Source organism: Callorhinus ursinus, unplaced genomic scaffold (genome assembly GCF_003265705.2).
Source record: "Callorhinus ursinus isolate GAN/ISIS: 27379988/994484 unplaced genomic scaffold, GSC_fseal_2.0 scaffold100, whole genome shotgun sequence".
In the NCBI taxonomy this organism is placed as follows: domain Eukaryota; kingdom Metazoa; phylum Chordata; class Mammalia; order Carnivora; family Otariidae; genus Callorhinus; species Callorhinus ursinus.
Window position 1 is genome coordinate 661,650 of NW_027397162.1, and position 26,634 is coordinate 688,283.

The window sequence follows — 26,634 nt, forward strand, 5'->3', positions numbered from 1 at the left end:
AAAAACCAAGATGTTTCCAGAGGGGTTTCTCCAACTCTCTTGAACTCAAGGCTCAGCCAGAAGTACCACCACAACTACAATACACCCCACCCTCCAGAGAGAGGACAGAAGAGGGCAGGGGGCTTTGAGTCAACTCTCCATTCTGAAGAACAGAAAACTATGCACACTATCCAGACAAAAACTCTTATTAACTCATCAAGAAGTGCAGTCACCACAAAAAAGGCGCATGCCCACTATGAAAATGTGAACTGTGTAGTCTTTTAAAAGGCACTGAGGAAAGCTCCATGTGAGGAAATGATCACTTTATATTTTTCTGTACATTTTTAACCCATTAACATTATCTTGTGTACCTTGAAAACTAGTCTTGAAGGAAAGTCCACAGGATGAATTTAAAATGACCACATCCAATGCCGGCACACGGGTAATAGTAAGTCCATGGTGGCAACTGTGAAGCCAACACAAACCCGACACCCGCATGTACACAACCAGAATCTCCTGTTCAAATCCCTGGCACTTTATTTTTTTTACATCATCATTTGTTTATTGCTAACATGAATTCAAAGCAAGTATGCAATTGCGTTTATACTAGAGGAAATCAGGAAATCAAGACACAACTGCCATCATCAAATCTTAATCTTCAGAGAACTACATCTCCACGAGGTTGGCCTGAAGACACTCAGATTCCACCAGTTTTTGAGGTGTTCCATATTTAAGTAGTGTAGGCACTGCCGTCACTTTCAGTTTTTTTTCTGAAGTCATTATTTGGATCTTTCCAATAAGGTTTCTCTCCCACTTGGCAGTAGATGAACACACATCCTTTACTAATATGCTTCAGCCCTTCGTACGACCGGTTCAGCCTGCACGCAGTCAGGGCAGCAGCTATTTGCCCCAGCGTCCTTAGAGCTGGTGAAGTAGGTGACGATGGTCTTGTCATGGTGCTGCTCCACGGCCCAGCGGAACTCCTCCAAGCCAGACACGCTCACCTCCTCGCAGCCTGCCATCGGGAGGGCTCACCGCGCTTGGCCGGCCGGGGCCCTGGGAGGCACGGCCGCGGGCTAGCACTTTATTTTGAAACAAAACTTCACACAACCATTTGTAAGATCAGACAATGAGAATACTCTGTGTTTGTTTTTCTGGGCTTATCATGAATTTGCCTCAGCAGAGTGTTTTATTTCACTGGTTTTAGCAGTAATTCAACCCCTAGAAAGCTGTGGAGGGGGACTTGGGAATGCGCAGTCCTCTACATGAGGAAACCCCAAGAACAGGAAGGAATTAGGCCCCAACTGAGAAGGCCAACCCATACCATCGGGAAAAATACAGAAAACAGAAGAGCAGAATGGAATAAACAAGTGAGGGAGAACATCAGGCATTTAAAAACCACACAAACAAGGAGTTTTACTTATAAATATCAAAGCCTTAAACAGTCTGGAGGGAGCATGTTTTAACGTGGCTGTTGTATGCAGATCCTTCTCTCAGACAACATCAGAAGCAAGTGGCACGTGATGTTATTTTCGGAAGTCTAACTTCTTCTAAGTTCCAGTATCTCATGACTCAGCCTTGATATTTCTCACGAAGAATGATGCTCCTTGTGGGCGGAGATGTGGAGCAAGGCTTCCAGCAAACATCTGTAGAGCTGTCCTCACTGTGCAAGCTTCCTGACACAGGACAGCAGGGAATACACAAAAACAAAGGGCTGAGACCCTTTCTCTCAAACATTCCCCCACCAAAATAACAAAACTGATGAAAAACTAATAGGTTTGGCAGGGAAATCTGAAAGAGTTTGTGAAGACACTTGTTTTTTCAGTTTAGGGTCTAGGTTTCCATTCCCTTCTTTTTATTCTTTTAAAAATAATGCTGAGATGGCTTTTCTAAGTGTCAACCAAGGAGCAGATCGGTGGCCGGAGGTCTTTGTAAGTGCACAGTGCCCACTGTCTGTCTCCCACATGCTTCTTGTGGGCACATTAAGGCCCACGCTGTGTCCCCTTCCATCTGACTCTTGACATAACAGTAAGTGCTGACCTGTCCACAGGTTTTCTCACAGCAATGACATCGATGTGGTTCCTGTTCATTATGATTCTCAAATGGTAAGTAAGAGTCTTCTTCTGCCTAAAGACTCCTCAGTAGTTGCGTTCAGAATGTTTCCCCCTGGGGCTTTTTCTGATGTTGACAGAGGTGGACCATGGGTGACCTGCCTTCTCGAAATTCTCTCTGGTATGAATCCAATGATGAGTGGGGGCAGAGCAGTGGCTGGAGGCTTTCTCGTGTTCACTGCATCACAGGCCTCATCTCCAGTGTGACTACTCATGTGTTTGAAGAGCCAACAAAAATTCTTTACACTGAAAGGGTTTTTGTTTTTGTTTTTTTTCCTCCAGTGTGCATCTCCTTATGAAGGACAAAAGAGCAGGAGCAGTGGGTGAAGGCCTTTCTACATTCATGGCACTGAGAGGGCTTCTCTCAAGTATGAACCCGCTGGTGCTGCAGAAGGTGTGACCTGCGTTTGAAGGCCTTCCCACATTCGAGGCACTTGTATGGCGTCTCCCCCGTGTGGATGATGGAGTGCTGAATGAGGTAGGTGCTCCGATGAAAGGCTTTCCCACACTGGGCACACTCGTAGGGCTTCTCCCCAGTGTGAATCCGCTGGTGCTGCATGAGTTCTGAGCTGCATCTGAAGGCCTTCCCACACTCCATGCAATCGTAGGGCTTTTCTCCAGTGTGGATGATGTAGTGCTGAATCAGGTGTGCTCTGTTGCTGAATGATTTCTCACATTCTTTGCACTCAAAGGGTTTTTCTCCGGTGTGGGTCCTGTTATGCCGAATAAAAGTAGAGCGGTGGGTGAAGGCCTTTCGACACTGACTACACTCGTAGGGCTTCTCTCCAGTGTGAATCGGATGGTGCTGCATGAGGTAGGACCTGCGTTTGAAGGCCTTCCCACACTCCATGCACTTGTATGGTTTCTCCCCGGTGTGAATGAGGTAGTGCCGAATAAGGGTTGAGCTCTGGCTAAAGGCTTTCCCACATGCGTTGCACTCATAGGGCTTCATTCCAGTGTGAACCCGCTGATGTCGAACAAGGTACCACTTCCGGTTAAAACCTTTCCCACACTGCTTGCATTTGTAGAGATTATTCCCTGCATGAATCATGTGGCCTTTACCTGGTCCCTGTGGGTCACATTCACAGAGAACATGTCCCTGAGAGTGCAGACTATCATCTGTCCCCAAACCGTCATCTTCAAGGCTCATTCTCCCAAGATGGGTCTCCTTTTGATCATCTGTCCCAGGCTTCAATTGACTTTTCTGCATTTCTAAAAGCCCTTCCCAATCCCTGGCGTGCGCCAACTTGGAGTCCCTTGAAGATCCCTGAGTCAGGCTTCCCTGGAGCAAGGCTCCCTCAGACAAAATCAGCTGAGAAGTGCTTGGGTCCCTGGTCTGAAGTTTTGCACTGTCACCTGCAGAGAAGCCAACACAGAGAGGGGAACTTTTAGTGACTCAATACAGAAGAAACAAATTCAACACTTCAGTGGGAAAGTGAGGATGAAACAGTACCCTGGGATTGCTGTGTCCCACAACTCTGTGTCCTGGATTTCCAATGACTGTCTCTGGTCCTTGTACCCTTGACACCATTAAAGGGAAAATCCAGAGGACAGGCTAGACCAGGGAACTGAGGATCTGGAGTGGAGACCCCTCCTCACAGTCCAGAGGGGAGGAGGGAGGACATAACACTGTCTGTGGGGTGTTTGCTTCAAGAATTGACATCTCTTGGTGTTAAGAGAGTACACAGAAGTGGCACCGAACAGGACTGGGGTGAAAAAGAGGTCATCTTCCCAGAGGTGTCCCGTGAGCTAGGTCCTAATGGAGAATCAGAACTGCCAGAGAGAGAAAGAGGAAGGGAGCACTGGGTTGGAATGGAAGGAGCAAGCATGGGTAGAGTCACTCTTGGAGAGTGCTGAACAATTAAAGGAAGAAAGGGCCCCAGATGCCTGGTGAAGCCAACACTGAAGTGGGATCACCATAAAAGGAAGAGAATTAAGACTGAAGAAGAGGGATGGAGGGACACTCAGGGACAAATGGTATAAAAGACAAGCTTCTGCTCTGCTGGGAGGCCTCATGTCGTGGTTAAGAGGGCTCTGGAGCCAGAAAACCATTGGTCCAGTCCTGCCTCTACCAAGTGAGTGATCTTGAACAGGTTACTTTTTTCTTCAAAGCATGATTTCCTCATCTGAGAGACTAGGAGACTCCATCTCATTCATGTTCTCCATGAATGTGACCAAGAGGTCACTAAGAGTTTCACAAAGAAGTTCAGAGGCTTGCATGCTGAAGGCTCCCATGACCCCACCTGACCAGCTGTCCCCTCCTACCTGAGCAGGTGCTACGTGAGAGGCCTCTCTTTCCTGTCCATAGCTCCTGCCCATGCTCCAGTAGGTGGGTCAACTCTGGTTTGGGAACCGGATGCCCTGTTGATGGAGAAGGAAATAGGTCATGGTGTATGAGAAGAAAGCAGTATCTCCATCCCTTCTGGGACTTCATGGCAGGGACAAGAACTGAATGAAGCTGTGAAGAAAATGCTGACCTGTGACCTGGAAACCCAACTGCACAAATCCCATTCTTGGGCTGCAACTGCCATAGAGGGTGGTGCTGTCTGTCCAGACAACATCAATGTCCTTGAACCTCATTGGTAGAAGCCAATCCTACTCGGGCACACCACTTTCACACACAGCCATGGGACCCTGGGAAGGGGAGCCCCTCCTTCCAGAAGGGATTCTGTAATTAATCTAAGTCACTGTTCTCAAACACCCTGTACTTGAGAACCACTTAGGGATGCTTGATTCCAACCTCAAACCAAAAGAAACAAAATTGCTTGGGCCTAAACAACAGTATTTCTGGGCTCTCCCTAGGGAATTCTCTCTCCCAGAGAGAACTAAAAACTGCCAGGGGAGGAAACTGGTGAATGGCATCTCTGATCACTGGTAATCTGAGAGAGGCAGGTAACCTGAGCTGAAGACAAAGCCTTTATTCCAATGTGAGGGGAGGTTGAACAAGGGGGCTGCTTTCTCAACCCTGGCTGCAGCACCCCACAGGCCCACAGGGAGCCAGCCTGAGGAACAGGGAGATGCCTGGTCCAGGGAGAGGAGCAGAGAGAACCTTCACATCACTGAGGATAGAACTATGTAGCTGCAGCCTTCAACCTGGGGGCCAGCCCCACCCTGGGGATTCTCATTAGGTGAGATGGGAAATTTCCTTCAGGGGAAGCCAGTTTCAAGCTTGCTTTTCTGTTTCGTGCAGCCAGATAGAGCTCAACAGAGATAGGTGGGTTCTGTACAGAATTTCAAGGATTGAGGCACCAGGACCCACTGAAGTCTATCAAGTAGCAGATTCTGATCCTCAGCCCAGGACTCATTCGGACAAGTCTCGGTAACAGTCATCGATGTGTCCTACATGCCTGGCCCGGAGCTCAGGGAGGGGCAGGAGAAAAGGTGAACCAGACGTTCCTTTGGCTCTGCCAGTTGAGCCCCCTCTCACCTTAGGGCCTTTTCTTGTACTGGTTCCTCCACCTGGAGCCCCTCCTCCACCTCCCCTCCAAGCTTCAAGGCTCAGTTCCAATGTCACTTCCTGAGATGCCTTTTTTGAAGCACCCATGATGGATTATGACCACCTGGCTACATACTCCTAAGGTCCCCTAATATTTCTATGTATGACTCATCACAATTCATCTAAGAATTGACGTCTGCCTTCCCACCTGAACTCAGAGTGAATGGTCTGCATTCTCACACACACGGTGCCATTGTCACTGGTGGCTTCTCTTTAACCGGCCCCACTTTTAATTTTTGTTAAGTATTTTGTTCTAAAAGGGAACTCTGTTTTGCTCTGGTAAATGAGCAAAGTCAAGTTCACTCTCCACAAATGGCAGGTTACCATCAAAACACAACAACAAAATCAAAGTAATGCCATCAGAGCCCTAGCAAGTTCATGTAGATAGTTCAGGACTGTGAGCTAGAAGCTGTCCCTTCTGTTGAAGAGAAAAATTAACCACAATTAGGGCACATGAAATACTCAGCACTGTTCTGAGACTTTCTCTTGACACCAATCAGCCTTCCAGACCGAGGAGGTTAAAGGACTGGCTTTCTCAAGGTGTCCACCTCTGGCATTTTAGCCATTCCTGTGCACTTTCTAAAGCACCTCCTACCTCAGTGGAGGACTGTGACCCAGGCCTCAGAAGAACAGGTGATGATCATGGAGACACCAGGGGTCTTTTTATAGCTACCATGTTGTTTAGGAAGATCCCACGGGGGGCACTGATGACGAATGCCATATGGGGATCTGCCTGACTCACCCTCTCTCCTGAGAACAGCCCATCACTCACAGCCCTGCTAACTGGGCCCTGGACGCCTGACCCAACCAGGCTCCTGTGCAGTCTGGAATATGGAGGTCAGACGGCAACTTGAGTGTGCTGGGTACTGGGGTGAGGGTTTGTGTTCAGAAGTAGGTTGTTTCTATTCCAATGATCCCTGACGGAGACCTGATGGAGGGAGGCCAGGTAGGAAGAGAAGGAACCAGAAAACTGCAGGGTCTTCAGGGAAGAGGGAAGATGACTCCTGTGACCTTCTTGATCAGCCAGGAATCAAGAAGGCTGGGTTACCCCACAGGATTGAGAGGTGAGCCCTTACCCAGTGAGCCCAGAAGCCCACAAGTCTCCAGCATCACTTCCTGGTACAGGGCCCTCTGGTCCAGGTCCAGCTGTCCCCACTCTTCCTGGGTGAAGGTCACAGCCACATCCTTGAAGGTAACCAAAACCTGGAAAGTCAAACAGAAGTAATGATATTGGCCTTGTGCTGTTGGATGGGGTCAGAACCCTGTAACTCAGTCTCTGGTCAAGATTTAGAGAGACCCAGGCCTGCATCACTGAGGCCTCCTGAGGGCAGAGCTCTGTGCTGGGCTCGAGGGGGAGAGAGATGCAGCCTTTGGACATAATGCAATTATGGCTGAGAGAAAAACCTCCCCTGGGAAGCCGCTGGAGATGACAAGACAGTAGCATTCCCATGAGGACAGTGGAGGCAGACAACAGGTGGTCTGGGACATCAGAGGAACAGGGAAATTGATCATGATGATAATTCCAACAATGAGAACTGCAGCAATAGCAGCCGAGTCTCCTTGGTCCTCCCCGTGTGGCCACCCCAGCTGAGGGCTTCACACACTGAGATAAAGTGATTAAAAATTCCCTGTTCTGGAGCCAGACTCCCAGAGACCAAATTAAGACTCTTGAATCTGACAGTTGCCAGCTGTGACCATGGGGCGGACATCCCATCATTTCTCTAAGCCTTGATTTCCACATCAGTACAATAATCCTTCCCACTTCACCAGGCAGTTCTGATAAGTAAAGAGAAAATGTTCACATGGAAAACAGTGGAGTGCCTGGCCTGGAATGTGTTCAATGTATTTCGTGACTTCTCCTAATCCTCCCACAGCCCATGAGGTCGATGCCACCATTACCTCCAGCAGCCTGAGGCTCAGGCAGCTCTAGAAAGTTGCCCACAATCTCACATTTAAGGAGCAGAGACAGGATCTGAACACCCAGCAAAAGATGATAGAATTATCAGAAAATAGGCAGGTGGAGGCCAGGGGCACCTTCACTAGAAATAAAACAGCCACGAAAGGCTATTCTAAGCGGTGGCATGGATACACAGAAGGAATACGGACAGACAGCCCTGCAGGGACCTGGGGACAGGGCCTGGGATGGAAGTGCAAGGGCAAAGGCTGCAAAATGGGAAGGAGTTTGACAAGTTCAGGACCACCCAGCTGGGTGCAGTGAGCAAGGGAAGAAGGGAAAGGGAGCACTGAGGTAAGTCTCAGGGGCAGATGGAGCAGGGCCCTGAGGGCCCCGGTGAGGGCTGTGTGCATTTAATACAAGTATGATGGGAGCCCCTGAGGGGGAGACCCATTCACTCATTCAACCATTTATTGAGTACCTTTTACAAGCCTAGGCCGTTCTAGGTCTTGGCATAGGGCAGCAACAGGCGCTCACGATCCGGGGCTGGAAACAGATCCTAAACAAGCAACTAAAATCAGCAAGACAATGTCAGAGGGCCCTAAAGATTCCAAAGACAAGAAAACAGAGCGAGGAGACTACTTGTAGTCCACTTTACATGGGGCAACATGGAAGCTGTCTTTCAGGATGGCACACTGGAGTGGGCCTGGAATAAAGAGGGAGGGAGCCGCGTGCATGGGAGTAAGACAGTGCTGACGGTGATCAAGGCTATGAAGAGGGTACCTGAGGTGACTGCTAGGGACTTACCCGGGTCCCCCTGTGCATCTGTGCCCAAAGGGACGCCAACACTCCTGAACACTGTCATCACTGACCATTCGAATGGACTCACGTGTCAAATCTAACGGAATGTCTTAAACAAGAAAACAGACTCACTACTGTCAGGGGAAAGTCAGTTCCATTTGCTGTAAACGGAAAGACAAATTGCTTGGCCTTCCTGGCTCCCAGCCTGCCCTTGCACCTTTTCTGCCCTGGCACAGCAACAATTCCAAAAACCTACTGCCTCTCCTCCACCCTAGCCCCTACCTCCAAAGGCTAGAGGCCAGGAAGGTGCAAGGGCCAGACTCCCGCTGTGCTGAGCCGAGACCAACACAGACTCGGGAAGCATCTCCGAGGAACGCGCTCCCAGAGCGATGCTCCCAGGACCCTGCTGGACACCGGCGGACACGCCACCCACAGACGCTTTCTAGTTCCCTCAGCGCAGGGCGAGGAACTGTCAACACTCTTCTCCTTTACACCCGAGAGCACCCAAGTCCAGCGCAAGAGGGGGGCTCACTCAAGGGCACGGCTCAGGAAGGGGCGCGGCCGGAACCCACAGTGGGGTCGTGGGGCTGCGGGTCGGGACACACGGTGGGGGGCGGGGAGGGGGTTGTAGAAGCCACTCCGCTCGCTTCCACACAGCGTCCCGCCGGTTGCCGGAAATGGGCGCTACCGCACGTAGCCCTCGACCTGCCTTCCGGAGCCGAGCGGGACCCACCCCGAGGGCCGAGGGACAGCGGCAGGGGTGCGGCGAGGCGCAGGGTCACAGGCCACTGCCGCCCCGCACGCCCACTCACCTGCGCCGGGTCCACGGGCGGCGCCATCGGGCCGCGGGGACAGCAGGGCCGCGCGAGGACGCCGCGGGGCTCCCGCGGGCTTAGCCGGCCCTCCCCCAGGGTCCAAAGAGATGCGGGCGAAGCCCCTCGCCTCCGTTCCCCGCTCCGGCCCGAGGAGCCACCGGGAACTCACCCGCAGGCACCCACCCGTCACGTCACGAGCATACGCCCACCCGCGGCACCGGAAGTCCCGCCCCCGCCAGCGGGGGCCCAGCAACGCCCCTTCGCGCGGCACAGCCTTCTGGGTAATGTAGTTTTTGTCCTGCCTCTGGCCCAGCGAGGAATCCTCTGCTCTTTCCAGGAGCCAAGGGCCCAGAGTCCAGGACAGGGACACTGGGAAAGGGTGTGCAGAGGCTCCAAAGAAGAAGGGGGCAGCATCGGATACTCCTGAAGGGGACGCACCGAAATTTCCCAAATTGAGTTATCTGTATCTGTATTTTAGAAGTTTCTAATGGAGCAAGCGGGCACGCTGTATTGTAAATTTTTTTTTTTTTAAGATTCTATTTATTTACTTGACAGAGAGAGACACAGTGAGAGAGGGAACACAAGCAGGGGGAGTGGGAGAGGGAGAAGCAGGCTTCCCACCGAGCAGGGAGCCCGATGCGGGGCTGGATCCCACCTGAGCAGAAGGCAGATGCTTAATGACTGAGCCACCCAGGCGCCCCTGTATTGTAAATTTTTAAAACCACATTTTCCTGCTGCCTCAACATCCTACAAACAGGCTGTGAGCACTCCACCCACGTGACCAGGTATACCAGTGTGATAACAAGGTTAGTCCCCTATACAAATTCCTTTTCTTGTCCTTCCCTGTGATCTAGTGACATTCCAGTGTATTAATGAAATTCCCTTGTCTGTGTACCCACCTTGACTCCCAATAATGACACTTGCCTACGGGTCCTCACTCTGTCTGTGGGCTCCATCCAGTTCCCTGGCTCCATCTGGCCTCCCATCTGGCCCCTTGTATGGGGTATGGTGCCTCCCTCTTCTAGGAGCTCTGAATGTAATGAATCCTTTAATTTCATATGCCACTGAAAGTACAATTTACACAGCCTTGTTGTAGTGTTGCTTAAAGACTCCACAAGGGGGACTTATTCCTGCATTCACTGTATGAAGGAGTAACACAAGATATAATGTTATATCATAGTGTCACTTAGATACAAAGTACCTTCACTCAGAGCTTCGAACTAATAGACATTATCTTGTTGCTCTTCAAATAGACTGAAGCTTTAGAGTCAACTTTGTGAGTTGGCTCAGGGTCAAGAGAGAAAAGACTTCACGCAAGCCATTACTGGGATATTGGAGAGGAAAATGTTGTGTGTCCCTGAAACAGAGAATAGTGAAAATTTTGTTTTCTGTAAGATTTTAAATAAGTTTATGAAGTTCTTTCAAATTTTATGTGGAATATATGATAGATTTAATTTACCTAAAATGAGAGGTTTGACATATTTTATAATTTTAAGATTATTATTATCCAAGTGTCTTTGTATTTATTCTGCCCTTTCTATTAAAAAATATTCCCTAAAACTAAGGCAATATATTATAGATTCCATTCAGCAGAACAGGAATCCAAAGAAAAACCTGAATGTACACACTGCAGTGTTAGTCATGAAATGCATGCTTTCTGTAGTTGGCAACCAACAAATATTGATCTTCAACTATATGTTCATCAAAGCTTCAGAGTCAGTTTTGTGGGCTTTGGTATGTGCAGTCAAGGGACAAGGAAAAAGAATTCAGCTAGGGTCACGGCAAGGGAAATGTCAGAAGGAAACAGATGGGGCGCCTGGGTGGCTCAGGCAGTTAAGCATCTAACTCTTGATTTCTGCTCAGGTCATCATGTCAGGGTTGTGAGATTGAGCCCCACATTGCGTTCTGCACTGGGCGTGGAGCCTGCTTAAGATTCTCTCTCTTCCTTTCCCTCTGCCCCTACCCCCCTAAAAAAAAGAAGCAGCAGAAGCAGCAGAAGCAGCAGATTATGTGGCCTTTTGCCTGTTTCCCACACAGAGATTCTTCCCTGCATGGATACGTCTCAGTATTCCAACCCCAGCAATCTCACCTGCTTCTCCCCTCCATATATTTCTAGCTGAATCTCCTATAACACAGGTACTGCTATGGGCTGAATATTTGTATCCCCCTCAATGCATATGTTGAAAACCTAATGCCTATTGTGATGGTATTAAGAGATGGGACCTTAGGGAGGTGATTAGGTCATGAGGGCTCTGCCTTAGTAATGGAATTAGTACCCTTATAAAAGAGATCCTAGGGAGTTTCCTTACCCCATCCACCATGTGAGGACATAGCAAGAAGAAGCTGTCTGTAAGCCAGAAAATGGGCTCTCAGTAGACACCAAATGTGCCAGCACCTTGATCTTGGACTTCCAACCTCCACAACTGTGAGAAATTAAATTTCTGTTGTTTATAAGCCACTTGGTCTATGGCATTTCCTTATAGCAGCCCTAACAAACTAAGACAGTTACAATTAATTTTAAAATCTTAGACTTACCTGAAAAGAAGAGCCACTTGACAAATGTTTTTTTTCCTGCTGTGATAGTAGCTGCTATGATCACAGTCTGAGCACATGTGCAAAGGGGCATCTTATTCCTGAGATAAACATTCTGGGGCGCCTGGGTGGCTTAGTGGTTTGAGTGTCCAACTCTTGGTTTCAGCTGGTGTCATCATCTCAGGGTTCTGAGACTGAGCCTTGCATCAGGCTCTGCACTCAGCAGAGTCAACTTGAGGATTCTCCCTCCCTCTCCCTTTGCCTCTTCCCCAACTCACGTGCTCTTTCTGTCTAAAATAAATATATTTTTAAAAAACACCTGATTCTCTCTCTCTGCCCCTCCACCACCCTCCCCCCACTCACTCTCTCTCTAAAAAACCAAAACAAAAAACATGTGGCTGTTGTTTGAGGATGATGTTAGTGATCCAAATAATTATTCTGGAAATTCCTAATTAGAGCAAAGGTATCAAGCTCTTTCTTCCCTTTTTGGTATTGAATAGAAGTAACTGAACAGAAGATTATGGAAAATTCTTTATGCTTCTTTAGAATTTCTAGCTAATAAACGCAGAAATAGCAATAGAAATAGGATACAAATGTGTTTCAATAGTACATGAAATAATCAACTACCCAATGATGACCATTGCATGCTGACAGTGTCTAAGATGCTTGGAGAATGGTATTTGATAGAAAACATTAATAACACTAGGACTCATCACAAAAGAGAGACACCCATACATCAGAGCAGACTTACTCGAGGCAGTCACAATTTCTCAGCACTGTGTGTAGAGTATTATGGCCAAAGGCTGAATCTGGGTTTTGAACTTGTTTGGATAGCAAGACTATTAACTGAAATTGGGGTTGTTGGAATATGACCTCAAGGTGCATTTGAGACATTCAAGTGGAGACATTGGATTGAGGATTTAGGAGGGCATTTGGAACAGACTCAGGATCTTAGTTGAGGTTGGATATGGGCACTTAGTGGCTGGCTAGTTAGCCTGAAGGATGATTAGAGGGAAGAGGCCACAATCTGACAGTGAAGCCAGTTCATTTTGCTTGATGGCTGCAGCTGCCTCTGCAGTCAGATGTGAAATAGACAAGGCTAAATATCATATTTGTATTTAGAGGACACGAAAGTCAGAGAGACACAGTGCAAGGGAATGCCTTTTAAGTCTGATAGACAAAGAGGAGGACAAATAAATGAGTGGCGAATGTGGAAAAGGGTGGGATGCAGAGTATAATACAGACAGTAATTTCAAGGAGAAGAAATATCTTTTCTCCTGAGTCATGAAGACAGTCTACAAGAAAATATATGAGGGGCACCTGGGTGGCTCAGTCGTTAGGCGTCTGGCTTCGGCTCAGGTCATGATCCCAGGGTCCTGGGATCGAGCCCCACATCGGGTGGGAGACCTGCTTCTCCCTCTACCGCTCCCCCTGCTTGTGTTCCTGCTCTCGCTGTGTCTCTCTCTGTCAAATAAATACATAAAATCTTAAAAAAGAAAAGAAAAGAAAAGAAAATATATGATATTATTTTTTGTTCTGGTTAATACTATTGCATCAATAATTCTAAAATCTATTTTGTCTAAGTGTTGCTAACCTGGCTTTATTTTCACTTGCATTTGCATGGCAAATGCTTTTTCATCCCTTCACTTTCTTTTTTTTTTTTTAAGATTATTTATTTATTTATTTATTTATTTGTCAGAGAGAGAGGGAACACAAGCAGGGGGAGTGGGAGAGGGAGAAGCAGCCTCCCCGCGGAGCAGGGAGCCCGATGCGGGGCTCGATCCCAGGACCCCGAGATCATGACCCAAGCGGAAGGCAGACACTTAACTGACTGAGCCACCCAGGCACCTGTTTGCTGGCTTTCTTTAGTGATATACTTGGATCCCTTTCTCTTTACTTTTTGCATATCTACTACCAGTATTTGATTTGTGGTTACCATTAGTTTTATATATAACATCTTATGCATATAGCAGTCTAAATTAAGTTGATGGTCATTTAAGTTTGAACCCATTCTAAAAACACTAAATTTTTACTCACCCCCCATGTTTTAGGTGTATGGTATCATACTTTACATCCTTTTATTTTGTGAATCCCTTGACGGTTTTTATAGATATACTTAATTTTACAGCTTTTGTGCTTCCTACTTTTCTTACTCTTGCTTCTTTCCTTTCTACCCCCTTTAACATTTCTTGTAAGGCTGGTTTAGTGGTGATGATTTTCTTTAACTTTTGTTTGTCTGGGAAACTCTTTATCTGTCCTTCCATTCTGAATGATAGCCTTGTTTGGTAGACTTTTCTTGGTTCAGGTTTTTTCTTTCAGCACTTTAAATATATCATGCCACCCCTTCTGGCCTGCAAAGCTTCTGCTAAAAAATCAGCTGATAGACTTATGGGATTTCCCTTGTATGTAACTGTTTTCTTTTCTCTTGTTGTTTTAAAAATTCTCTTTATCACTACCTTTTGCCATTTTAATTACTATGCATTTTGATGTGTACCTCCTTGGGTTGATTTTGTTGGGGTCTCTCTGTGCCTCCTGGATCTGGATTTCTGTTTCTTTCTGAAGCTCAGGAAGTTCCTGACAAATCCAGAATAGCAAATTCTGACAAATGACTAAGAAACTTCAACAAATGGTCTAAGAATTAGACGATGAAGTGGTTTTAAGTTAGTAGGGACTAGACACATCTACTAAAGGTCATATATATCCATTTTGGATCTGATTGTCTTAAAGAACAAACAGTTTAGGAAAACTGGGAGAACAGAGCACTGGCAATATATCTTATGATACTTCAAATATTTTGTTAAAAAAGTTACTAGGATTACAAGAGTCCTTACATTTTGGAAATGCACTCTGAAGAGATTAGGCATTGAACAAGATGTTGGATTATAAGTAAAATAATCTAGTAATATGAATGGGGATAGAGGAAACAAAAACATCCAAGAATTGATCAATGTTGAAAGACTAGGGTTGGACTCATGAGGCTTCATGACACATTTCCTTTTATGTATATATTTGAAAATATTCATTGCAAAGGGCAAATATGTCTATCATTTATGAAGAATGCATTAAAATGGGCAGAACATTTGGTTTCAGGGGGTAAGCATGTATCAAAACACAAGTTGTACACTTTAAATATGCATAATATATTATAAGACAATTGTACTTAAATACAGCTATTTTTTTTTTAAGTAAATGTAATTAAGAATGTCTGGGTGGCTCAGTTGGCTAAGTGTCTGCCTTTGGCTCAGGTCATGATCCCAGCATCCTGGGATCAAGTCCCACATCGGGCTCCTTGCTCAGTGTGGAGCCTGCTTCTCCCTCTGCCTACCACTCCCCCTGCTTGTGCTCTCTCACAAATTAAATAAAATCTTTAAAAAAAGTAAATATAATAAATACTCAAAAATTGTCACTTCCAGATTTTTACTACGTCTTACTCATATATATCCTGAGGTCATTGATGACTACTGTTATCTGTATGGTGGATATAGAATATAGTGTTGTGCTACTGCATATTTCTTCCCAAATCCATGTTCAGTGACATCATTTTGGCAACCTGAAATTGACTAGGATGGGAGTATACACATGAGAGAAACTGACAAACACTCCAATACAGGGCTTGTTTATTGAATGTCTAGACCAGAAAACGATGGAGAATATGTTCAGAATGTAGATAATGCTCAAAAGTATATAGCCTCTGTGGGTGTTACACTGTGAATAGCACAAAAGAAATTGAGAAGACATTCTTACAGAATTCAAAAACAATATTTCCATTTGGCAGAGGACACATCATTGCTGAAAAATGAGTGCAGTTCCAAAATATGTCTTTTTATTTATTAATGAAAAGTATCAACCAACATCCATTTTAAAATAAGCAAATTAAAGAAGATAACAAGAGGCAAATAAACATAAAAAAAATGCTCAACATCATGAAACATCAAAAAACTGCAATTAAAACTACAGTGAAATGCTATTACACCTCTATTAAAACAGCTAAAATTTAAAAAGACTGACAATATGAAATATTGGCAAAATTTGGAGGAACAGAAGCTCATATACTGTGGGTGGGAACACAGATGGGTATAACCAGCTTAGATCACAGCTTGGCAGTTTCTTAAATATTAAAACATTCACATTCTCTGAAGTATTGGTACAAGAGAAACAAAACACATATTCACATAAAGAATCATATGCCTATGTTCACTGAAGCTTTATTTCTAACAGCACTAAACTGGAAACAACCCAACTGCCCATTAACAGATGAATGGATAAAACAAATAGTGGCATATCCGTAGAGAAGAATACTACTCAACAATAAGAAGAATAAACATTCATATAAGCAACATTGGGGAATCTCAAAATAATTATGCAGTGTGGAAAATATCAGAAAAGAATACACACTTTATGACTCAATTCATGTAAGTTCTAGACAGTTTTTAAAGAAAGTAAATCACTGGAAAAGACAAGGAGAGATTATAAAAAAGCATGAGGTACATCATGGTTGTTCATGATGGTGATGGTTTTATGGGTTTAAATGTATAACAAAAATTTTCAATTGTTCACCTTAAATATGTGTAGATTATTGCATGTCAATTATGCGTCAATAAACTCCCCCCAAAAAGTTCAAAATAAAAAATCTGAATCACCCACTTTTTGTTAACCAGAAGGTTTAACAACCCAGTACTGACTCTACTCTATTTTTCCTTATTCCTGAGGAAGAGCAGCCCTGAATCTGTGCAGGAAAAACTGGTGAGCAATGGAAGCTGTTCCAGTCTGGGATGAATGGAACACTGGCTGGACCACAAAAGCCACATCCTGGGACAACATGATCTCCATTCTGTCTTCATTTCTCTGCCTTCTTTAGAGCAATGGATGGCCACTGAGGTGAACAGCCCAGAAAGACAATGAGAATTCACAAAATCTTTAGATTATTTGCTCTGACGGTGATTTCAGCTACAGGAGATATACAGCTCTAGAAGTACTCTAATTCCTCACAACCATAGTCAACGGAAGATTTATGGATGCACTTTCAGAAGAGGCATATATCATCTAGTTTGCTGCAGGCCTCTCCCCTGCCTATTAATCACATCCAGGATATCAGTACCAATTATGGTTGAAACCGGCTCCTGTAGTCAGAGGAGTGATACCAGTCTTCAGAATTATAAACATCAGGACACTTTGCTCCTTTGTAGAACCTGGTGAAAATCTTTCCCTCAATAGCGCTGGGCATCACGTGACACCCTCTGGGAGCAAGAGAATAAATTCATGCCATTCCTAAAGGCACCAGAGCTTGCCAAAAAAAGGGACCCTTCCTTAGGGTGTCCTATGGTCTCACAATAGATGGAGGCATCTAGGCCACAAATTAGGACCACGAAGCACTGAACTTGTTCCTAGGTCTTGTGCAGCAATGCAAATTAGGCCAAAACTGGAATGAGAACTACTCTCTGTCATTGTATTGTCCACACTGAGCTGCACAAAGCTGGGGCCCCTACACAAGCACAATGGTGCTTGTGTGTTCCACCCAAAACAGTGACTACAACTCCCATGACTAAAGATAGATTAAACAATAAGAACTTTATTGCTGCACAAACCAGAGCAATGAGGCAGATCGTTACTGGTTGGTGACCTGAAGGCTGGAAAAATCAACTACAAGTGTTAGGTGAAACCAATAATTTCCATGAAGAAGGTAAGCCTTCCCTGCAAGCCTCCAGCAGAGCCCATTCTTAGCCCAAACTGGGTCATATTCCTACTTAATCAGAAAAGGGAAATCACCATAAGAGCAAAGACTACTCAAAATTTCCTCCAGGTAACGGGAGAGAACACAAACATCTGCCTTGCCTTAGGCACATTGGGGTGACCAATGAAACACTGTACAAGGTAATGGAAGTGGGATGGCTTCTACTAGAGAAACTGGCAGTGATCTAACTCTGGTAAGAGTCCTGGGTGGTTTGGAATGTGCAGTGAAGCTCCTGTAAACCTCACACGTGCCTATCAACTCATGGGGAATTTCACCCCTCCAGTTGCTTGCAAGTGTGAGGTTTAACTTCAGGCACGTGGCTCCCTCACACAAACTATTTAGTGCCATTAGAGTGAACAAGGAGACAGCCATGTTTTCTTCAAATCTAAGCCTATTTTCGAGTGTGGACTTTCTGATGCTAAACAACATCAGATGTTGCAGTGAAGGATTTCCCATATTTCCTGCATTCACGGGCCCTCTCCAGGGTGTGAAATTTACGGTGGAGATTGAGGCTGGAGCATTGGCTAAAGGATTTGCCACATTTGCTGCATTCATAAGGCCCTTCTCCAGTGTGAACTACCTGGTGTTGAATGAGAACAGATTTTTGCCTAAAGGATTTTCCACACTGGCCACACTCATGAGGCCTTGCTCCTGTGTGAATGCTGCAGTGCTGAATAAGGCTGGTGCTTCGACTAAAGGATTTCCCACATTCGCCACACTTACAAGGCCTTTCTCCAGTGTGAATTCTTTGGTGTTTAGTGGAAATAGCTCTTCTGCTAAAGCATTTCCCACGCTGGCCACACTCAAAAGGCCTTGCTCTACTGTGAATTTGCTTGTGTTCAACGAGGCTGTAGCTTTGTCTAAAAGAGATCCCACATTCAGTGCATTCATAAGGCCTTTCTCCAGTGTGACTTCTATTGTGCTGATCAAGTTTGGATTTGGATCCAAAAGCTTTCCCACATTCCCCACACTCATAAAACCTTTCACTGGTGTGAACTCTCTGGTGTCTAATGAGAGTAGCTCTTTGGCTAAAGGATTTCCTACACCGGACACACACATAAGGCCTTACTGTGGTGTGAATTATCTGATGTTGAATGAGGGTGAAGCTTTGTCTGAAGAATTTTCCACATTTACTGCACTCATAAGGCTTTTCTCCAGTGTGAGTTCTCTGGTGCCTTATGAGATTGGATTTGCACCCAAAGGCATTCCCACATTCCTCACACTCATAAGGCCTTTCTCCACTATGGATTCTGCAGTGTTCAATAAGGTTGGAGCCTTGACTAAAGGATTTCCCACATTCAGCACACGTATAAGGCTTTTCTCCAGTGTGAACTCTCTGGTGTATAATGAGGGTGGCTCTTTGCCTAAAAGATGTTCCACATTCACTGCACTTGTAAGGCCTTTCTCCAGTGTGGACTCTCTGGAGCTGAACAAGTGAGTACTTGCAGCGAAAAGCTTTCCCATATTTGATGGTCTCATAAACCCTTTTTCTAGTGGAGACTCTTGGGTGATAAACAAGACTTCGTTTGTGGTTGGAGGCTTTCCCATCATGTGATTTGTAATGACTTTTTCCACTATGAAAGGCCTCCCCACACTTGGTGATTTTGTTTGGCTTCTCACTGTTGAAAATGGCCTGGTGCTGGAGAAACCTCCATGTGGCTGGGAACTCCTTTCCAATCTTCCTACAGGTGAAGGGATTCCCTGACACAGGAATATGCAGCTCTTAACAAATGAGGCCCTCTCTACATCCCTTTGCTCTGCAGTGTAATGCTTCTGAAGCTGGTGTAGGTTTGCACATGCTCCATCCAAGTATAGTTTCTGCCCAGGTTGATCAGCCAGGTGCAAAATGTCTTTCAGGATTGGGACACATTTCTCACAGGGGTGAGTCTTTTGGGTGGATGGACCTGCCTTTGGAGTCCTGACCCATGACAAAACTTCTCCAGAAACGCTCTGTTCAAAAGATGCCTCTTCATCCTCCATCCCATGCCAACAAACTGAAAAAAGAGAAATACTGATGAATCATTCTGACTATGTGGTAGAGTATTCATCATGCTTTTTTTTCAGCTATCTGTATAATATGATGTTTTCACATCTTTTAAAACCTTGATGGTAGAGGAGACAACGACCTGAACAACACTACAGACCAAAGGGAGCTAACAGACATATACAGAACATTCCATTGAACAGCAGCAGAATACATATTCTACTCAAGAATGCAGGGGAAAGTAACCAGGATAGATCATATGGTAGGCTACAAAACAAGTCTTAACAAATTTAAGAAATCTGAAATCATATAAGTATCTTTCCTGACCAAATGCAATGAAAAGTAGGAATTAATAACAGGAGGATAACTGGAAAATTCACAAATAAGTGGGAATTAAAGAACACACTCTTGAACAACCAGTGAGTCAAAGATGAAATCAAAAGGGAAATAAAAAAATATCTTGAGATAAATGAAAATAAACAATATACCAAAATTTATGGGATCCAGCAAAAGCAGTTCTAAGAGGGAAGGTTATAACAGATACATATTGACATCAAGAAAAAATGAAAGATCCTAAGTAAACATTCTACCTTCACATCTTAAGGAACTAGAAAAGAACTAAGCCTGATGTTAGCAGAAGGATGGAAATAATAAAGATCAAAGTGGAAATAAGTCTAGAAGAACAATAGAAAAGATCAAAGCTAAGATGTTTTGTTTTCTTAAAAGATAAAATTGACAGACCTTTAGACTATGGAAAAAAAGACTCAAATAAAACTAGAAATGAAAGAGAGGACATTATAATTGATACCACAGTAATATAAGGATCATAAGAAACTACTGTTAACCTCTGTACATCAACAAACTGGATAACCTAGAAGAAAAGGAAAAATTCCCAGAAACATACAACCATGAAGAAATAGGAAATCTGAACAAACCAAAAATGAGTAAGGACATTTGAGTGAGTAATCAAAAATTTCCCCTTAAAAACAAAAAACAGGGCGCCTGGGTGGCTCAGTCAGTTAAGCGTCTGCTTTCGGCTCAGGTCCAGATCTCAGGGTCCTGGGATTGAGCCCCACATCAGGCTCCCTGCTCCACAGGAGCCTGCTTCTCCCTCTGCTTGTGCCCTCTCTGCCAAATAAATAAAATCTTAAAAAAAAAAAAACCTTCCCCCAAAAGAAAAGCATAGGATTTGATGGCTTTACTGATGAATTCTATGAAACATTTAATGTCATTCCTCCTCAAACTCTTCCAAAAAACTGAAGAGGAGGGAACACATCTTAATTCATTTTATAAGGCCAGCATTACCCTCAGACCAAAGCCAGGTAAAGATACTACAACACAAGAAAATTATAGGTCAATATCCCTGATGAACCTAGATGCAAAAATCCTCAACAAAATACTAGTAAACCAAATTCAACAGTACATTAAAAGGATCATACACCAGGGCGCCTGGGTGGCTCAGTTATTAAGCATCTGCCTTCGGCTCAGGTCATGATCCCAGAGTCCTGGGATCGAGCCCCGCATCAGGCTCTCTGCTCGGCGGGAAGCCTGCTTCTCCCTCTCCCACTCCCCCTGCTTGTGTTCCCTCTCTCACTGTGTCTTTCTCTGTCAAATAAATAAATAAAATCTTTTAAAAATAAATAAATAAATAATACACCATGTCCAACTGGGATTTCTCTCTGGAATGCAAAGATGGTTCAGTAAACACAAATCAATAAATGTGATATACCACATTAACAAAATGAAGGATAAAAATCATATCATCACCTCAATAGAGAGAAAAGCATGTGACAAAATTCAACATGCTTTCATGATAAAAACTCTCAACAAATTAGGTATAGAAGGAATGTACCTCAACATGATAAAAGTCATATATGATAGGCCCACAGCCAACATCATACTCAATGGTGAAAAGCTGAAAGTCTTTTGGCTAAGATCAGGAACAAGACAAGGATGACCCCTCTTGCCACTTCTATTCAGCATAGTACTGGAAATCCTAGCCAGAGTAATTGGGCAAGAAAAAGAAATACAGAGTATGCAAATGGGAAAAGAAGAAATAAAATTGTCTCTATTTGTGAATGACATAATCTTTTACACAGAAAACCCAAAGACTGCACCCAAAGCCTGTTAGAATAAATGAATTCAGTAAAGTTGCAGGATACAAAATCAACATAGAAAAATCAGCTGCATTTTTATATACTAACAATGAACTGTGAAAGAAAAAAGAAGAAACAATCTCTTTTACAATAGCTTCAAAAAGAATAAAATGCTTGGGAATAAATTTAACCAAAGAGGTGAAAGGTCTATACACTGAGAATTATAAAACACTGATGAAAGAAATTAAAAATATAAATGGAAAAATATCCTTTGTTCATAGATTGGAAGAATTAATATTCTTAAAGTCTCCATATGACCCAACACAATCTACAGATTCAAATACCAAGGGCATTTTTCACAGAAGTAGAAAAACAATCCTAAAATTAACACAGAACCATGAAAGACCCTGAATAGCCAAGGCATTCTTGAGCAAGAAGAACAAAGCTGGGAACATCACACCTCCTGATTTCAAATTATATTACAAAGCTATAGTAATCAAAACATTATAGACCAACAGAACAGAATAGACAGCACAGAAATAAACCCATAAATATAAGATCAACTAACCCTGACAAGGGAGCCTTTGCAGGGGCTAGGGTAAAGAGGAAATGGGGAATTGATGGTTAAAAGTGATGGTATAAAATTTCAATTATTGAGATGAATAAGTCCTGGAGACCTACCATACAGCAGCCTATGGCTAACAATACTGTAATGTGCAGTAGTTCTTCCTTATCCATGAGGGATACATTCCAAGACCCCTAGCAGATACCTTAAACTGCAGATAGTACTGAACCCTATAAATATTACTTTTTTGTGTACATACCTATGATAAAGTTTAATTTATAAATTAGGCACAGTAAGAGATTAACAAGAATAGCTAATAATAGAACAATTATAACAATATACTGTAATAAAAGTTATGTGAATGTCATCTCAAAATTTCTTACTGTACTATACCTTATAATGATGTGAGATGATAAAATGCCTATGTGATAAGATGAAGTGAGGTGAATGATGTAGGCATTGTGACTTAGCATGAGGCTACTACTGACCTTCTGACGATATATCAGAAGGAGGATCATCTACTTCCAGACTGCGGTGGACTGTGGATAACTGAAACCACGGAAAGAGAAACCATGGATAAGGGGGGACTATTGTACACTTAAAATATGCTAAGAGGGTAAATCTTATGTTAAGTGTTCTTACCACACACGCAAATGATAATAATAATAATAAAGGGATAGGAGGAAACTTAGTGATGGATATATTTATGGCTTTTATGGTGGTAATGGTTTCATGGTGTATACTTATCCTGAACCCATCAAATTGTATCCGAGAAATATGTACAGCTTTTTACATGTCAATAATTCCTCAATAAAGTGGTTAAACCTCATTTACTAAAAGGCACCAAAGCCCAAACCTCAGAAACATAATCATTACTGGGGCTCAAATCATATCTGGGGAATCCCACTACTTTTACACACTGTACTTGGATACTCAGATATAAAACAGAAAAATAAATATGCCTCATTTGAACTATAGCCTTGCCTAAATTTCCCAATGTCATAACACCCCAAAATATCCCACATTGGGCACAGATGCTGTAGCATGAAGAATAATGCACTTAAAATTAATGTAGGTCTTTGACACAGATTGGGTTAATAAAATAGAATTCCACAGTCCCCCACCTCCGCCCCAGGAAAAATAGTTAATATCACCAGTGTAAGTCAAAACAGGGCCTCCAAGGATTAAAACTTGTTATATAAAATCTAATAAATGGGGTGCCTGGGTGGCTCAGTCATTAAGCATCTGCCTTCGGCTCAGGTCACGATCTCAGGGTCCTGAGATCGAGCCCCTCATCAGGCTCCCTGCTCCACGGGAAGCCAGCTTCTCCCTCTCCCACTCCCCCTGCTTGTGTTCCCTCTCTCACTGTGTCTCTCTCTGTCAAATAAATAAATAAAATCTTTTTTAAAAATCTAATAAATAAAAGGGTGATTATCCTCACTACTTCTCTATCCTACAACCTGATTGTGCCTATTCTTGAATCTGGAAAAATTAAAGGGTACCTCCTGGTGGATTACTATAACCTTAATGTTGTAGTCCCATCCGTAAGGACCCCATCTCCAACATCAATATTCAAACCACTGACTCAATCAGTAATGTAGAACTCGGAACATGGATCCGGTGCCATGGATCCGGACAAGTCATCCTGCCAGGGAGAGGACAAACAAGGTAAGGTGCATTAGGCTGACTGCAAGACTCCTGAATCCCAGACCATTCCCAAATGCTTGGAGCAACAGGACTTAGGTCTTCTCAGTGCAGTGCGCACACAACTATGGTCTACCCTGATGACACATATGCCAAGAAAATGGGGAAGTGCACAGAATCCATGGTCTAGCTGTGGAAAGGGCAGAGCTTCCTGTGAAGTAAAAGAGGAGAGACAAAAACCAGGACACTAGGGTGAGTGTGAAGGCCTTACCCAATGAAGCTATAAGTGCAAAGTTCTCCAGTATCACATCATGGTACAGGTGTCTCTGAGCCTCATCAAGGAGCACCCACTCCTGTGAAAAGTAAATGGCCACGTCCTCAAAGGTCACACAGCCCTGCCATAATGGGGATAGATCATTCCTGGATCAGTTTCTTTTCTAGGACTCCAAGTTTCTTCACCCAAACATACATCCCCTGCTCACCCTCCTTCCAGTGCCCCCCATGGAGCCAGAGATACCTGCTCTCTTCTCAAGGTATCACGATCGTTGTGACTGCCCACAACAACAAGAGGCATGTGGGCAGGGAGATGCCACCTAAACACTGAGCCTGGCATTAGGGCATATGTCCTCATGTCAGGCAATTGGGGGTCCCCCAGATTGTGCCTCTGAGGCACAACCAAATGTGGGCTCACCCTTCCACCTTATGTCATCAATGTCATGGCCCTAGGTCCTTCAGTTCATGTTCTCTCTTCATGTAACTATTTCTACCATACCTCTCTCTCAGTCTCACTCTGTAAGCCACTTCTACCCTCCCACCCAGAAGCATCACCCTGTCCTCCCATATATGTTAACCACATATGGCATCCAGGTGGTATTTGGCAAATTCAAACAGGATCCAGTACTACCCCAGACTTCCAATGGTCCCCACTGCCAATAGGGACAAAACCTGCTTGAAGGCCTCCCTGCTCAGTTCTTGCTTCAATCCCAGCTACCAAGAACCACCTGCAGATCTCAGGACCCAAGGGCTCTCTTCCACTTGTGGTGCACTTGATGTTCCCTCATCAGCCACTGCCTTCCTCTCCATCAGATCATCCTTCAGAGCCCAGCCCTGGAAGTCTTCCAGCCCAGCCCCAGTGATGCTCCTAGATGGTGACTTGTGCCCCTGTGCTAATTTGCCAGCCTAACTGAAACACCTAAGACACACCAAGGGACACAATTCCTGGTAAGTCCATAGCATGAATAAACACTAGTCTGGGCCTCGGTGTCATCTTGTCTCAATTATTCTTGTGACACATTCCTCTTATATCTATGCTTCCTATGGATGCCTTGGCCACCTGACAGATGGCCCTGTCTCCCACAACCTTCCCAAAACCATTTCTCTCCCTCAGCTATGTTTATGAGGCCGAGCACCCCACCCAGATGCCCAGGCATGACACCCAGTCACGGCTCTTACCTTCCCCTTGCTGGGCAGCCAATACCTTTATTGTCCACCACCTTCTGAATGTCTCCCTACTGAGTTCCAGACCTGTGTGGCCATCTGCTAATTGTTCTCCACACATTTTTCTTTGAAACATCTCCAAGTCTTAAGATAGCCAAAAACAAAACTGACGTCCCCAGTGAAAATTAACCTTACTACCAACTTTAATATCCTGGTTGATGGAGTTTCCATCCTTCCAGCTGCTGAGCCCTAAAACTCTCTTCCTTTCTCTCTCTCATTCGCAAAATCTGAAATTCTGGGTGGCCCTAATTAAAAAACTGATCCAGAACCCAACTGGCTCTCCCACGTCTACAGCCACCACCCTGGTACAACCACCAACTCTCACCTGAAGTATTGCAGTTTCGTCTTCCCTGTTCTTCCCATTGCCTCCCAACTCCAACAGTATCTGCTCTCCCTCTCCAGGCTGCACCCACAGGGAGCCTGATGAAACCTGCGTCAGATCACCTCCCTCTGTTCCAAACCTACGTTTCCCACCACTTCCAGAAGAGACACCCAACTTTTCACGGAGCCATTCCACGCCTGACCCCTCCCCACCTGTTTAGTTCTCCTTTCTCTCTCATGATAAGGAAAAGGGAGAACTGCAGTTCCCTGAACAAACTCATGCTCACCTCCTAGCATGAACATACTCTGATACCTATGTCTGGAACCATCTTTTATACCTCACTGTATTGGTTGCCAGCAACAGGAACCTCTCCATATAACTTCCAGCCTGGATTTATGACCCTGGGCTTGGAGTTTCTTCAGGGTCTCCTGGACCAAGAAGAGTGGAAGAGGGGCAGGCAAAGAGTCGCAGGACACAATCCCAGAGACAAAGGTTGGGATCAGGACCGTTGAGGGCCTGGAATATCCTTCACTCACATTCCTACAGTCCATAAGCGCTTCTCTGGTCATGGGAATCTGTGGGAAGATGAGGGACATCACAGGGATGTAACCATTGCAGGGCTCCATAGGCTCAGGCCTCCCTGCATCCCTGCCGAGCCCTGGAGCCAGGTGACCTGGGATGACTGCATTATCTCTCAGCCTCGGTCCCCAAGGCTGACCCCCAAGGCTGACTCTTAGAGCTGTGTGACCTTGGACAAGGGCTCAACCTCCCTGTGCCTCGATGTTATCATCCCTTTTCCAGTCTGTTCTAACTCTGAGCAACTTTTAGAAAACTTTGAAAAGCCTAACTCAGATCCTGTCTCTTCTATTCACAACCTTCCATGCCTCCCAGCATCCTGAGAATTAAGTTAAAACTCTTCACCTTGGCACTCTCCAGGAGCATTCGCTGGATCAACCGCCCCCAGCGAACCGGTCCCTCTGCCTGTAACATTCTCGCACTTCATCACACTGGCTTTCAGATATGGGGACGCCACCCATGATCTCCCCACTGTCCCAACACCGGGGCCTGGGCGGCAGGGACGCGAGCAGGTGCCCCGCCCTCGGGCCTTTAGGATCTGGTCGGGGGAGAGCGGGAAGAGCCCGGGGGACGAGCGTTCACCTGAGCAGG

At 44.9% G+C, this 26,634-nt stretch overlaps 4 protein-coding genes across 6 annotated transcripts in view; 1 reads left to right on the forward strand and 3 right to left on the reverse strand.

The window, feature by feature from the left end:
* The window catches only part of LOC112806586 (uncharacterized), a 54,744-nt gene extending 38,276 nt beyond the window's left edge, over positions 1–16,468 (forward strand). For all 3 annotated transcript variants that reach the window (XR_012377009.1, XR_012377010.1, XR_012377011.1), the window contains 2 exons: positions 2,373–2,568; positions 16,338–16,468. The gene's annotated coding sequence lies outside the window, so the exon portion shown is untranslated. The remainder of the gene's footprint in view (positions 1–2,372; positions 2,569–16,337) is intronic.
* On the reverse strand, positions 289–1,001 carry LOC112806607 (thioredoxin domain-containing protein 17). The gene is given in 3 exon segments (XM_073889040.1): positions 289–747; positions 749–842; positions 844–1,001. Coding segments are annotated over 3 exon segments (369 nt in total). The 3' UTR covers positions 289–630.
* ZNF550 (zinc finger protein 550) lies at positions 499–9,371 on the reverse strand. Its single transcript, XM_025849363.2, has 4 exons — positions 9,094–9,371; positions 6,663–6,789; positions 4,356–4,451; positions 499–3,446 (listed from the first exon to the last, which is right to left on the reverse strand). Exons 1-4 carry the CDS (start codon positions 9,118–9,120, stop codon positions 2,455–2,457), a joined length of 1,242 nt encoding a protein of 413 aa, XP_025705148.1. The 5' UTR covers positions 9,121–9,371; the 3' UTR covers positions 499–2,454.
* Positions 16,469–17,774: 1,306 nt separating the features above from the next.
* LOC112806601 (uncharacterized) lies at positions 17,775–26,512 on the reverse strand. Its single transcript, XM_025848955.2, is given in 4 exon segments — positions 17,775–19,069; positions 19,072–19,353; positions 23,920–24,001; positions 26,389–26,512. Coding segments are annotated over 4 exon segments (1,725 nt in total). The 5' UTR covers positions 26,458–26,512; the 3' UTR covers positions 17,775–17,777.
* Positions 26,513–26,634: the final 122 nt, after the last annotated feature.

Excerpts from the sequence above, each read along its gene's own strand:
- ZNF550 (XM_025849363.2), bottom strand. The coding sequence starts at position 9,120 with ATGGCGCCGCCCGTGGACCCGGCGCAG. Across the intron at positions 6,790-9,093 it reads CGCCCGTGGACCCGGCGCAG|GTTTTGGTTACCTTCAAGGA; the intron begins GTGAGTGGGCGT and ends TTGACTTTCCAG. Across the intron at positions 4,452-6,662 it reads TGGGCTTCTGGGCTCACTGG|GGCATCCGGTTCCCAAACCA; the intron begins GTAAGGGCTCAC and ends CTCCATCAACAG.